Source organism: Neophocaena asiaeorientalis, unplaced genomic scaffold, assembly GCF_003031525.2.
Source record: "Neophocaena asiaeorientalis asiaeorientalis breed wild unplaced genomic scaffold, Neophocaena_asiaeorientalis_V1.1 scaffold235, whole genome shotgun sequence".
Lineage (NCBI taxonomy): Eukaryota > Metazoa > Chordata > Mammalia > Artiodactyla > Phocoenidae > Neophocaena > Neophocaena asiaeorientalis.
Genome location: NW_020173206.1, coordinates 859,605 through 874,617, shown reverse-complemented (window position 1 = coordinate 874,617; position 15,013 = coordinate 859,605). Strand labels below are relative to the sequence as shown.

Sequence of the window (15,013 nt, the reverse complement as noted above, 5' to 3'; positions counted from 1 at the left end):
TTTTTTGCGGTACGCAGGCCTCTCACTGTTGCCTCTCCCGTTGCAGATGGAGCACAGGCTCCGGACGTGCAGGCTCAGCGGCCATGGCTCACGGGCCTAGCCGCTCCGCGGCATGTGGGATCTTCCCGGACCGGGGCACAAACCTGTGTCCCCTGCATCGGCAGGCGGACTCTCAACCACTGTGCCACCAGGGAAGCCCCACAATGTCCTTTTTAATACTTATTGGCCAGGAATTCTCAGTCTTGACTTTGTTGTAACTTGCTTTGTTATTCCTGGCAGCCACCTTCCCCTTTGGGACCTTGATTTTCTCACTTGCAAAATGATAGAACTGGACCAGAGAATTTCACAATGCCTTCCAGCTTTGAGAATCAGTGATTCTAATATTTTGCTTGTTGTTTTGACTCAGAAAACAAGCAAACAAACCCTTTGGTTATTTGTGGTTTAGTGGTCTGTCACTAGCTCTGTAAATATTTGTAGGTGGACAAAATTTTGAATGCCAGTGATATTTTATTCCAGTGTTTAGTGTTGGACCATCTCTATTATAAATACCTAAGGGACTTGTTAAACAGGTAGGTTCCTCGACTCCACTGCAATCTACTAACTCATCTCTGAAGAGAGACGCCAGGAATCAGTCTTTAATGGGCATTCCTATGCACATTAAAAATTAAAAAGCACTGTCTCACCTTGTTTACAAGATGGAAAACAAAATAGCCCTTTTGTTGTTGACATTTTACTTCTGTATTTGGGAACCTAGGAGAGAGATACTTCACTTGTTATAAAAATCTTTTAGCATGTCCTCTATTTTCTTTTTTGCATATCTGATTTATTTTGTTTTATTCCAGATTTTCCTTCTGGTTCAAAGCAGGAAATGGCGTGATGGTCTTTGTTCGAAAACAGTGGAATATCATCGTCTAGACCAGAATGTTAATGAGGCAATGCCTTCTCTGAAGATTACCAATGATTATATATTTTAAAGCACTGTGATTTGCGTTAGCTTATTACGTAATTTTATTTGCTTGACTTTTTATATGATATTGTGCAGATGTTCGCCATTGGCAGTTAGTACTTAAATGAGAGGTGGGCCTCTCTTTATTTTGCCTTGGTGCTTTGGAAGTTAAGTTTCATGAACAAGGAGTATATAATTTTTTTATCTACATTTTTAGAGTTGAATTCAATCAGGTGTCCAAAATGTGGAGCTAAGCATTACCTGTTTTTATTGTTTTAGATTTCTTTATTGTTCTTTTTCTGGAAGTGTTAGTGATGCTACTTTTAAAAGATCCCAAACTTACAATTAAATTCTAACACATCTGATACTGCTGACTCAGATTCTCTTTCTGCCATCCAAATACTGTTTCTTAAGCACACATTTCTTTGTGCTGTCAAACTGTATCTATGTATGTAAGGATGTATGTAATAATGCTTTATATATAAGTAACATTTTTTTCTTCCAGGAAAATTGCTTTGGATATTTTTGGATAATTTATACATAATTTATTATTGCTCATTCTGACCACAATTTTAAGTAACACATTAATAAATTTGTCTAGAAATTCTGCAGTAGAGACTCTGCAGTTTGCAGTGGACATAAATAAAATGTTATAGAGAGCATTTTTTGGTTTGAATTACTGAATTAAATTTAGAGGTAGAAATTGTCATAAAATTTAAAATACGTGGATAATTGCTTTTACTTAGCAACTGATTGTAGCATGGGTTTCTCCAAGCTTTCAGGCTAGGGGCAGAGTTTAAAATTATACCATATTTGTTCACTTGTTTATTTTTTTATAGTAAGTTTGAATAAATTTTCGGGGCCATGTCACTTAAATAATATTGTATCTAAGTCTTTCAAATTAAAATTATACCTGAATGAAGTTTGTATACATGAAGGATATATGTGTATGCTGACTCTTTCTCCCCCTGTATTTGTTTTGTTTTCTTGTTCTTTTTTAATAGAAACTGGAAATGATTTACTGTATTTAATTTTAGCCTGTCTTTCTATCATAAGGAGTTGATCAATATGTAAATATGTGATTTGAAACCTGGTTGACTTCTTACAAGTGTCACGACAACTTTTTAGAAAACATAACCCCTAATATATGTTAAACACCACTCACAAAGCCCAGATGAGCCAGTGGGCATGTGGTTTGTGTAGAGGTGGAAGAGGCAGGGCAGTCCATTGTTGCTCTTGGGTGGACAATTTACTGTTATAATAAGGAAGGGAAGCAGAGTGGAAATACACCTGAACTGTTTTACTGCAGTAATTTTTTTCATATCTGAAATTGTATTATTTAATATTTTGAATAAGATTTTAAAAAATAAATGGCAAAGGTATAAATCCATGATTTTATAAGTGTGTTTCATTTTAATGATGGCATGGGGTCCTTCATTTGGGTGGTGATAGATGGGTAGTGCTGTGTCTGGGAGGAAGGTAAGCTGATTAGCTTGCTTTTATTCCTTTTAGCAATAGGACTGTGCTTCTATGAATTCCACGTACATTTCTAGATCTTACTTTAGGTCTAGTTTACTGTTACGTACTGAAGTTTATTGAAAACTGTAGCAAAGTAGGATTGCAAAGAAAAGTAAAGCAGCTAAATCAATGTGCACTTGTAGCATCCTAGCTTCCCTGTTGTCTCCCTGTTGAAGGCCCCCCGATCCTCGAGGATCATCCCGCTTAGTGGATCTGGGGTTCTTGGGTGCTTCCGGATGGCACAGTCTTTGCTACCCATGTTCCAGTGCTGCAATCAAGTAGCCTCTGACTTGGAGCATCAGACTGTACATTGATTTAAAATGCTGCCAGTGTCTTACAGAGGCACCCAAGCCGCTGGTCTATAAATGTGTATATAATTCACACATATGTGTATGTTAACAATTTTTAAATGAATTTGACCTCTATGGCGTTTTGTATCTTGCTTTTTACCTAACAGATCCTATCATTAATATTCTTTAAAAACATTTAATAGCTACATAATTTATTTAGCTATTTTCCTCTTGAATGTTTAGATGGTTTCCAACTTTTGGTTCAGAAATAATATTGTGGTGAACATTTCTGTACTGGAATTGGTTTGTTGGGTTAAATGAGGCAAAGGCGTAAATAGGATTGAATGGCACAGATAAGACCCACATTTGAGTCTTACAGCACTAATATATCCTACTTACACGTGGTATTGTCTGCTGCCTTCTTTCAGTGTCAGTTTCTGGAGAGACCAGGAGCACCGCACCAAATGTTGGTACTAACGGCAAAATAGAAAACACTTTAGTTCCTCTTTCTGTATCTTATCTGAAAAAGAATGTGTTGAAAGTTGTGAGGCAGACAGAAACAGACATTTAGAATTTGTGCAGGCAGGCATGTCTTGGCTGGGGTTTTGATTTTAGATGTGAACTCAAGAGGGTGAGTGCAAGCTCTTTGGTAGAATGTGTGCAGGAGGCGGCCCTCGCTGTGGTTTGCTCCACAGAGTGTGAGCTTGAGAACTGAGACTGGCCCTTACTCAACTCTAGCCCCTTACTCAGCACTGCCTGACACCTGCTAGGCCCCTTGAAATCATTCGATGACATACTTGTGAAATTAGATGAGAAAACAGGCCCTGCACTGGCTCATGTAGTCAGCCTAGAGTCTAATACTACTAACATCTGGGACCTAGCACTGCAGGCAGTGGGGGAGAGCCAAGATGTAGTGTGTGAGCTTTATCTGAATATCCACATTCCTACATGAGGCTAAAGCCCACATTAATTGTGTGAGATATCACCTCTTCATTGAAATCCCAGGCTCTGATCAAAGCAGCTGCTGCCCGTGAAGGTGAAGGGGATGGAGAAGGTTACTGCAGGCACAGCTGCCAGTGTTCTGGTTCTCTCTTTACCTCTCTGGCTGACTTTGCATTTTGTCTTTCGCCTTTTGCCCTCTCTCAGTCCTATCTGGTGGTGCAACAGTTTGCCTCCTTTTCAGCAGTAAGCTGAAAACGGTGTGGGAACTTCCCAGCAGAAATTCAAGAGGTTAAAAGTATCTTGTGAGGGCCAGACGTCTTCCAAGGGAGCTGAAAAGGGGGCTGTCCTGAGGTTTGGTGTCAGTCTGTAGCTAGATTCTGTTCACCTGTTGTTTTACTTACTTGACATTTACTTACTTGAGGGGAAGTTGCTAGGATAGATTGTGGAAATGGAGCTGGGGCCATTTCCGACTCCCCTCTCAAGAGCCCTGTGTGGTGGTGACCTGCTGTCTAGGCTGCTGAAGTGACTCCAGGGAGCCTGATTTTGGACCCATAAGCAGCAGCTTTTACCCACCTCTCTTCCAGCTCCCTCTTATGGAGTCCCAGACTCCTCTGCCACTATTGATGAGGTTTCAGATTTAAAAGCCCCTGCTCCTTAGGAAGCCTTTCTCTACCTAACACACTAATATTTCTGCTCTGAAACCCTATGGATCTTTCTCTCAAAACCCCAAAACTCCCTCATTTCTCTGCTGGGAAACCTAGAGATGCCGTGTTCTGGGAATCCTTTACTTCCTGCGTGCCCTTCTAATAGGGCCCTTTGTGCTTCTCTCCCAGGCTACCCTTCGGAATGTGGATTGGATAGCACTCCCGGGACCCTTCCAAAGGAGGCAGTGCCTTGCAGTGGGTTAGAGCTCTGATGGGCCCTGTGTCAGACAGTTCTGGGTTGGATTCTCACCCTAGGCCTGACCTCTAGACTCAGAGTCCCTCACATGCCATTTTGCAACCTCCAGGGAGAGGCCAAACACATTTCCTGATCCCCTGGGAGTGAGGAAGGGTCCGGGATCTCCAGGGCTAACTTGAACGTCCCTGGACTTTGCTGAGTCTAAGGACGTCCTGGCCCACGTTGCACCTACCTGCTCTTCTAGGAAGACAGACCTGGGGAGAAATGGAGAGGAAGGAGGAGTGTGGGATGAGGTCAAGGCTGGATGACTTTGGTCTGAGCTCTGTGTTTGTATTAGCCTCCTACTTTATAAAATGGGCAACTGGTTAGCTTCCGGGTTTGTCAGGAAGAAAAAATGGATTTTTGTTTGTGAAAGGACTTTGTGTACGGGGAGGAGTTTCCAACACATCACTGATGACAGAAGAGCCAGCTTGAACCTTGGGCCCACGAAGGAGCTGCTAGAAGCTGCCCACAGTCCTGGGATTGTCTGCCCAGCTCCCCCAGGGCTCGCTGGAACCATGCAGCTTGTCAGAGCTGGGTTTATACCCTGTCATCTAGGCTTGTACAACCTGCTAGGGAACAGATGGGGCTTCCTTGGAGCCTCCCAACCCCATTCCCTCTTCCCATCCTCATCCTTTCCCTGAAGCAAGGCTAAAGGGTCCTTCCCATCATGCCCTGGGCTGTTCCCAAGAACTTTGTCTAAAGGCAGTGAGACCCAGGACCCCAGGGAGGGTTGCTTTTAGGCTCCTCAGTGTGCCCGAGCTAAGTTTGTGTGCAGCTCTGCCGGGGGTGAGGGTTGGTGAGGGTTGGGAGGCGTGCAAGGACAGAGGCAGGGCTTGGGAGCTGAGGTTCACCCTCAGGTGTCCACTTTCTGCCATTACCACAGCATTGCACTGAAAGCCAAACACCTGGGCTCCTTTCACTCCGGCTCTCTGCTGTGAGCTGGGGGTGCCAGTAGGTCAGGGCAGACACTGTCTCTGTCCCCATGGTGCCCTCTGTCAGGCAGAGAAGAAAAGGAATTAAGCAGTCACAGTGAAGTGTGATGAATGTTATACGCCAGAAACCAGATTGCGCCTTTTTTAAAAAAAGTTTTTGACCATGCTGCTTGGCTTGTGGGATCTTAGTTCCCTGACTGGGGGTTGAACCCTGGCCCATGGCAGTGAAATCACAGAGTTCCCAACTACTGGACTGCCGGGGAATTCCCTCACCTTTGTTTCTTCATGGTCAAGGTAATTTTTTTTTTGCGGTACGTGGGCCTCTCACCGCCGCGGCGTCTCCCGCCGCGGAGCACAGGCTCCGGACCCGTAGGCCCAGCGGCCATGGCCCACGGGCCCAGCCGCTCCGCGGCACGCGGGATCCTCCTGGACCGGGGCACGAACCCGCGCCCCCCGCACCAGCAGGTGGACCCTCAACCACTGCGCCACCAGGGAAGCCCTCCAGGTGCTTCTTTATTCACCTTTCAGAGGTAACCATTTTCTGATTTCTTTCACCGTAGATTAGCTCTGCCTGTTCTACAACTTCATACAGGTGGAGGAAAGAGTATGTATTCTCTTGTGTCTGACTTCTTTTGATTAGCACAATGTTTTTACTTTTGGTTTTTGTTTTTAAATTCACCCATATTGTTGCATCGTCAGCAGTTTATTACTTTTTATTGCTGAGTAGTAGTCATTGGACTAATAGCCCATGATTTATTTATTCATTCTTCTATTGATGGACATTTGTATTTTTTCTAGATATAGTCATACACATATATCTGGATTTAATATATATTATCATATTAAATATATTTTAGTAATTTAATAATGTTAAATAATTAATATATAATATTAAACTTTTAATTTTGAGATAATTACAGATTAATATGCAATTATAAGAAATAATATAAAGATCCTGTGTATCTTTTACCCAATTTCCCTTGATAACATTTTATAAAACTAGTACAAGAATGATACACTGTCACAGCCAAGGTACTATCTTGATACAGTCAAGATACAGAGCATTTCCATCACCACAAGGGTCTCACTTGTTGCCCTTTTATGGCCACTCCCACTTCCCTCCCACCCTCGAACTCTCTTTCATCCCTGGCAACCACTAAGCTCTTCTCCATTTCTGTTATTTTGTCATTCCAAGAATGTTGTATAAATAGAATCATATAGCATATAACGTTTTGGGGTTGGCTGTTGCATTCAGCATGATCATCTGGAAATTCATCTAGGTCATTGCGAGTAGCAATAGTTCCTTCCTTTTTATTGCCCAGTAGTATTCCATGGTGTGGGTGTACCCCGTATTTTTTAACCATTCACCTGTTCAAGGACGTCTGGGTTGTTTCCAGTTTTTGACCATTATGAATAAAGCTGCTTATAAACATTTATATACAGATTTTTGTGTAAGTATAAGTTTTCATTTCTCTGGGATAAATGCCCAGGACTGTAGTTGCTGGGTTATATGGTAGTTGCATATTTAGTTTTTTAAGCAAGTGCTAAAGAGTTTTCCCGAGTGATTGTCTCATTTTGCATTCCTACCAGCAACAAACGAATGATCCAGTTTCTCTGCATTCCAACCAACATTTGGTGTTGTCACTATTTTTTTACTTAGGCATTCTGATAGGTGTGTAGTGATGCCGTATTATGGTTTTAATTTGTATTTCCTTAATAGATAATGATATAGAATATCTTTTCATGTGCTTGTCATCTGTATATTCTTTTTGGTGAAATGTCTCTTTATGTAACTGGAATGTTCGCTTTTGGCTTAAAAATTTTTTTTTTATTGTGGTAAAATATAACTTTAAAATTTATCATTTATTTTTAAGTATATAATTCAGTGGCATTAATTACATTCATACCATTGTGCAACCATCACCACTAACTGTTTCCAAAACTTTTTCATCACCCCAACAGAAACTCTGCAATCATTAAGCAATAGAAACCCCCCTAAACCTTGGTAACCTCTAATCTACTTTCTGTCTCCATGAATTTGCCTATTCTAGATATTTTACATAAATGGAATCATATACTATTTATTCTTTAGTATCTGGCTTATTTCACTTAGTATAATGTTTTCATGTTGTAGCTTGTATTAGAACTTCATTCCGTTTAATGGATGAGTAATATTCCATTATGTGTATATACTACATTTTGTTTATCTGTTCATTTGTTAATGGTCACTTAGGTTGTTTCTACCTTTTTTTTTTTTTAAATGTCGAGCCTTCTTTTTAATTTATTTATTTTTATTTTTGGCTGTGTTGGGTCTTCGTTTCTGTGCGAGGGCTTTCTCTAGTTGTGGCAAGCAGGGGCCACTCTTCATCGCGGTGCGCGGGCCTCTCACTGTCGTGGCCTCTCTTGTTGCGGAGCACAGGCTCCAGACGCGCAGGCTCAGTAGTTGTGGCTCACGGGCCCAGTTGCTCCGCGGCACGTGGGATCCTCCCAGACCAGGGCTCGAAACCGTGTCCCCTGCATTAGCAGGCAGATTCTCAACCACTGCGCCACCAGGGAAGCCCCGTTTCTACCTTTTGACTATTGTGTGTTGCTGCAATTAACACTGGCATACAAATATCTGAGTCCTTGTTTTCAGTTCTTGTGGGTTTATACCTAGGAGTGAAATTGCTGTGTCATATCATAATGCTATGTTTAGCTTTTTGAGGAACTACCACACTACCACGGCAGCTGCAACGTTTTTACATTCCCGCTAACAGTGTAGGAGGGTTTTAAATCCACATGTTTGCTAACACTTGTTATTTTCATTCATTCATTTATTTATATGTATCCTAATAGGTATAAAGTGGTATCTTATTGTAGTTTCCATTTGCATTTCCCCGATGACTAAAAATGTTGATATATTTTCATATGTTTATTGGCTATTTGTATATCTCTTTGTCCTTTTTTTGACTGGGTTGTTTGTCTTTTTGTTGTTAAGTTTTAGGAGTTCTTTGTGTATTTTGGATCTTAATCCCTTATCAGATATATGATTTGCAAATATTTTCTCCCATTTTATGTTCTTTGATGCATAATAGATTTTAATTTTGATAAGGTTCAATTTATTTATCTGTTTTTTCTTTTCTTGCTTATGCTTTTGACTTTGTGAGTAAGGATTCATTGCCATATCCAAGGTCATGAAACATTGTTTTCTTGTAAGAGTTAATGGTTTTAGCTCTTACATTTAAGTCTTGATCCATTTGGAGTTAGCTTTTGTTTTGTTTTTTTTGGCCACACGGCCTGTGGTTCTTAGTTCCCCAACGAGGGATGGAACCCGGGCCCCTGGCAGTGGAAGTGCAGAGTCCTAACCACTGGACCACCAGGGAATTCCCCATTTAAAGTTAGTTTTAACATCTTGTGAGGTAAGGTTACAACTTCATTCTTTAGTGCATGTGGAAATCCAGTTGTCTTAGGACCATTTGTTTTCTCTTTTCCAGCACCATTTGTTGAAAACACTGTTCTTTCTCCACTGAATAGGCTTAGCGTCCTTGTCAAGAATAGTATCTATAGATATATGGGTTATTTTCTGGACTCTCTGTTCTATTCCATTGGTCTATATGTCTATCCTTATGCTAGTACTACACTGTTTTGATTTCTGTAGCTTTGTAATAAGTTTTGAAATCAGAAAGTACAAGTCCTCTGAATTTTGTTTTGGTGGTTTTGGGCCCCTTGCAGTTCCATAGGAATTTGAGCATCAGCTTTTCTATTTCTTCAAAAACGTCTGTTGGAATTTTGATAGGGATTGAATTGAATCTGTAGATCTCTTTGAGTAGTATAGACATTTTAATAATATTAAGTCTTCCTACCTATGAACATAGAGTGTCTTTCCATTTATTTAGGTCTTTTAAAAATTTGTCAGCAATGTTTAAAGTTTTCAGCGTATAAGACTTTTACCTCATTAGTTAAATTCATTACTAGGCATTTTATTCTGTTAGATGCTATTGTGAATGAATTTGCTTTCTTAATTTCATTTTTGGATTGTTCACTACTGGTGTATAGAAACAAATAGATTTTTGTGTTTTGATCTTGTACCCTGCAACTTTCCTGAACTTGCTTATTAGTTTTAGCAGCTTTCTGTGGATTCTTCAGGATTTTCAATATATAGGATAATGTCATCTGCAAATATAGTTTTACTTCTTCCTTTCCAATTTGGATGATTTTTATTTCTTTTTCTTGTTTAATTGCTCTGGCTAAAACTTCCAGTACAATGTTGAATAGCAACGGTGAAAGTGGGTATTCTAGTTTTATTCCTCATCAGTCTTTTACCACTGAGTATAATTTTAGCTGTGTATTTTTTGTAAGTGCTCTTTATCATGTCAAGTAAGTTCCCTCTTATTCCTAGTTTTCTGGGTGTTTTTTTAAATGAAGAAAAGTTCTTTCATTTTGTCAAATACCTTTTCTGCGTCAATTAATATGATCTTTCCCCCCTTTTTCTATTAATGTGATATGTTACAGTGATTGGTTTTCTTACGTTGAACCACCCTTGCATTGGTTCCACTCAGTCATGAAGTATAATCCTTTTACTAGGCTGTTGGATTTGGTTTGCTAGTATTTTTTCAGTACGCGGGCCTCCCACTGTTGTGGCCTCTCCCGGTTGTGGCCTCTCCCGTTGTGGAGCACAGGCTCCGGATGCGCAGGCTCAGCGGCCATGGCTCACAGGCCCAGCTGCTCCGTGGCATGTGGGATCTTCCCAGACCCGGCCATGAACCCGTATCCCCTGCACCGGCAGATGGACTCTCAACCACTGCGCCACCAGGGAAGCCCTGCTAGTATTTTAAAATCTATATCCATAGGGATATTGGTCTATATTTGTTTTCTTCTGAGGTTTTTATCTGGCTTTAGTATCATGGTAAGGCTGCCCTCATAGAATGAGAGGAAGTGTTCCCTCCTCTTCTATTTTTTGGAAGAGTTTGAGAAGGGTTGGTGTTAATTCTTGTTTAAATGTGTGGTAGAATTCACCAGTGAAGCCATCCGGTCCTGACCTTTTCTGTCAGAAGGTTTTGTTTACTGATTCAATCTCATTACTTGTTATAAGTCTGTAGAAAATTTCTATTTTATCTCGAATCATTTAGGTAATTTGTGTGTTCCTAGAAATTTGTCAATTTCATCTAGGTTATCCAATTTGTTGGCATACAATTGTTCATGGTATTCTTTTATAATCCTTTTTATCTCTGTAAGGTCAGTAGTGATATCTCCACTTTAATTTCTGATTTTAATTATGTGTATTTTCTGTCTTTTTCCCTTGTCAGTCTAACTAAAAGTTTGTCAATTTTGTGATCTTTTCTAAAAACTAACTTTTGGTTTCATTGATTCTATTATTTTTCTATTCTCTATTTTATTTATCTCTTTTCTAATCTTTATTTTCTTTATTCTGCTAGCTTTGGGCTACTTTGTTCTTCTTTATTCTAGTTCCTCAAGGAATAAAGTTATTGATTTTAGGTTCTTTCCCTGTTTTTATTATTATAGGCATTTACATTTATAACTTTCTGAGCACTGCTTTCTCTGCATCTCATAAGTTTTGATATGTTGTCATTTCCATTCATCCTTGCTTTCTTGTTTGATCATTGATTAAGAGTATGTTGAATTTTCTGGTATCTCTTCTGAATTATTTATTTTTAGCTTAATCCCATGGTGGTTGGAAAATATACTTTTAAAGATTTCAGTGTTAAAATATTTATTGAGACTTGTTTTGTGGCCTAATATTTGGTCTATGCTGGAGAATGTTCAATGTGGATTTGAGAGGAAAGTATATGCTGTTGTTGGGTAGTGTTCTATGTATGTCTGTTATGTCTAGTTGATTTACAGTGCTGTTCATGTGTTCTGTTTTCTTGTTGATCTTCTGTCTGATTGCCTACCTATTATCAAAAGTGGTGTATTGAAGTCTCTAGCTATTATTATAGAACTGTCTAGTTCTTCCTTCAGTTCTGTTTATGTTTGCTTTATATATTTTGAGGCTCTGCTGTTGGTTTATATATGTCTATAATTGTTATATCTTCTTGATGGCCTTTTTCTCAATATATAATGACTTTTTTTTTTTGGTCTCTTTCAAAAATTTTTGGTTTAAAGTCTGTTTTGTCTGATTTACTATAGACATCCCAACTCTCTTTTGGTTACACTTTGTATGTAATTTCTTTTTATGTCTTTTCACTTTCAACACATTGGTATCTTTGGATCTAATGTGAATCTCGGGACTTCCCTGGTGGTCCAGTGGTTAAGACTCCATGTTCCCAATGCAGGCGGCCAGGGTTTGATCCCTGGTCAGGGAACTAGATCTCTCATGTCACAACTAAGAGTCCACATGCCGCAACTAAAAAAATCCCACATGCTGCAACTAAAGATTCCCCCATGCCGTGACGAAAGATCCCACATGCCGCAACTAAGACCCAGCACAGCCAAATAAATAAATAAATATTTTAAAAAAGTGAATCTCTTGTGTATATAGCATGTAGTTGGATCATGCTTTTAAATCCATTCTACCAATCTCTGCCTTTTCACTTGGAGATGTTAATCCATTACATTTAAAATAATTATTGATAAGGAAGGACTTACTTCTCTGCCATTTTACTATTTGTTTTCTGTATGTAATTTTAGCTATGATATGTCTTGGTGTGGATCTATTTGGGTTAATCTTGTTTGAGATCCTTTGTTCTTCCTGTACCTGGATATCTCTTTCCTTTTTCAGGTTTGGGAAGGTTTCAGCCATAATTTCATCAAATACATTTTTGACCCCTTTTTTTCTTTCTGGGACCCCTATAATGAGAATGTTGGTACACTTGATGTTGTCCCAGAGGTCCCTTAAACTGTTCTCATCTTTAAAAATTTGTTTCCCTTTTTGCTGTTCTGATAGGGTGATTTCCATTATTCTATCTTCCAGATCATTTATGCATTCTTCTGTATCACCTAGTCTACTGTTAATTCCTTTTAGTGTGTTTTTCATTTCTGTTACTGTATTTTTTTGGTTCTGATTGTCTTTTAAAAAATTTTTTTTAGTTCCTCGTTAAAATTCTCACTGTGTTTATCTGTTATCTTTCCTAATTCAGTTAGCACTCTTGTTACTAATTCTTTGAACTACTTATCTAGTAAATTATTTATCTTTGTTTCATTATTTGTTTTTTCAGGGTTCTTTTTTCATGTTCTTTCATGTTCTTTTATTTGAAACAAATTCCTCTGTCTTGTCATTTTGCTTAACTTTCTATCTATTAAATTAGGTGAAACAGTTACCTATCCTGGTCTTGAAGGGTGTCCTTGTGTGGGAATATCTCTATACAGTCTGTGTGTGCCCAGTGGCTTTGCTGGGAGAGTGGGTCTGACATGAGTATGAGTCATGTTTTCCCCTAGGGTGTGCTGGCAGCTATCACTGAGGGGGGCCTGGAGATGGAGGGGCTAGAGCCAGCCAGGTGTGAGGCAGGGCTCCTCCTCTGCTCACTGACCATCACCACCCTATTGGGGGTGGGGTCGGGTCCCAAGTTTCTGGAGTGGAAGCCCTGAGGCTCAGGTCCATGCTGTCTTGGTCCCCTCTAAATGTGTGCTTCCCCACCTCCCAGCACTGGTAGCTTTGTCCCAGAGAGGAGCAGTGCTGGAGCAAGAGGGGCTGGAGTGGGTATTTGGCATGGGTTGGGGTGCAGGCTGGGGTGGTCCCATCGTCAGTCAGAGCTCCAGGCCACTCCTGATTGGCTGCCTCCGTGAACACCAGCAATGGCTGCCCTCACCCTGTTCAGATGCTGTGTTGGGTCTGAGCTGGCTCTGTCCTCCACAGCTGCTCACTCTCTCTTTGGCTGTGGTAGCCTTCCCCTTAGTGTGGAGCTGTGCCTTGGAGCCAGTGGGCTGGAACAGGTGCTTAGCTTGGGCTGGGGTGCACACTTAGGTGACTGCGGGACATCGGCCAGAGTCCAGGGCAGTTTCTTCTGCCTTGTTTCGAGGGTAAGCAAGTGTGTGCACTTTTCATGAGTGGAGTCTAGATTTCCTACAGCCCCCCTGTCATTCCCACTGGTTTTCAAATCAGCTAGGGGGACTCGTTCTCCCAGTGTTGAACCCCAGAACTGAGGTGCCCAATATGTAGTTGGAACGCTTACTCCCCAGGGAGGATCTATGAGCCTATGTAACCTCCTTTCTCTTCTGTGTCCCCTCCCAGGGGTGCAGATCTTGGACTGCTTGCTTCTCTTCCCTTCTTATCCGATTCCGTGTAGATCTTTCTTACAGTCTTGGTTGTATAAGAGTCTTTCGGCCAGTCTCCAGTTTGTTTTTCAGTGAGAATTGCTCCATTTGTAGACTTTTTTTTTTTTTTGGTGAAGGGACGTACAGCATTTGTTGATTGCAGGGCCCGGCGAGAATTATGGGCAGCTATGCTCAAAAGGTCTGAACTGTGGATGTGTTCATGTGGGAAGCTGAGCTCCACATCCTCCTACTTTGCCATCTTGATCTCCTCCCATTTTCTGTATGTCTTATACTTTTTTTGGGGGTCCCTCATTCCTCTGTTACTGCCTTATTTTGTGTTTAGTTAATTTTTTATAGTGAACCACTTTGATTCTGTTCCCATTTCCTTTTGTATATATTCTATAGATATTTTCTTTGTGATTACTATGGGTTTTACATTTAACATTCTAAATTTATAACAATCCATTTAAAAACTCTGCTCTTAAACATTTCCATCCTCCTCCCTTTAAGTTGTTGTTGTCACACACATCTTTTTTCATTGTGTGCCTAGTAACATAGATTTATAATTATTTTTTAGGTATCGATCTTTTAAATCCTGTAGGAAATAAAAAGTGGAGTTATAAGCCAAAAATATAATACTTGTTTTTATATTTGCCCATGTCTTTATCTTATCAGAGATCTTTATTTCTTCACGTGGCTTTGTGTTACTGTCTAGTGTCCTTTCATTTCCATCTGAGGGACTCCCTTCGACATTTTTGTAGGACAGGTTGGATAGTACTGAACTCCCTCAGCTTTTAACAAGTCTGGGAATGTCTTAGTTTATCTCTCATTTTTTTTTTTTTTTATCTCTCATTTTTGAGGGACAGTTTTGCTGGACTTAGAATTATTGGTTGACAGTTTTTTCTTTCAGCCCTTTAAGCATGTCATCCCACTGTCATCTGGCTTCCGTGGTCTCTGATGAGAGATTGATTGTTACTCTTATTGAGGGTCTCTTGTACGAGATGAGTTGCTTCTCTCTTACTGCTTTCAAGATTCTCTCTGTTTTTTGACAGTTTGACTATAGTGTGTCTCATTGTGGATCACTTTGAGTTTATCCTGCTTGGAGTTGAGCTTCTTGGATATTTGGATTTGTAGATTTATGTTTCCTGTCACATTTGGGAAGTTTTTGGCTATCACTTTTCTTCAAATATTCCTTCTGCCCTTTTCTCTCTCCTCCTTCTGGGATTCCCACAATCCGTACGTTGGTCTGCTTG

The 15,013-nt window shown here is 40.2% G+C and overlaps 1 protein-coding gene across 1 annotated transcript in view; it reads left to right on the top strand.

Annotated features, from left to right (window-relative positions):
- The window catches only part of CUNH5orf15 (chromosome unknown C5orf15 homolog), a 13,086-nt gene extending 10,754 nt beyond the window's left edge, over window positions 1-2,332 (top strand). Inside the window, exon 3 of the mRNA XM_024744977.1 lies at window positions 843-2,332. Coding sequence (XP_024600745.1) covers window positions 843-974 — 132 coding nt within the window. The 3' untranslated portion in view covers window positions 975-2,332. The remainder of the gene's footprint in view (window positions 1-842) is intronic.
- The last annotated feature ends 12,681 nt before the right edge of the window (window positions 2,333-15,013 follow it).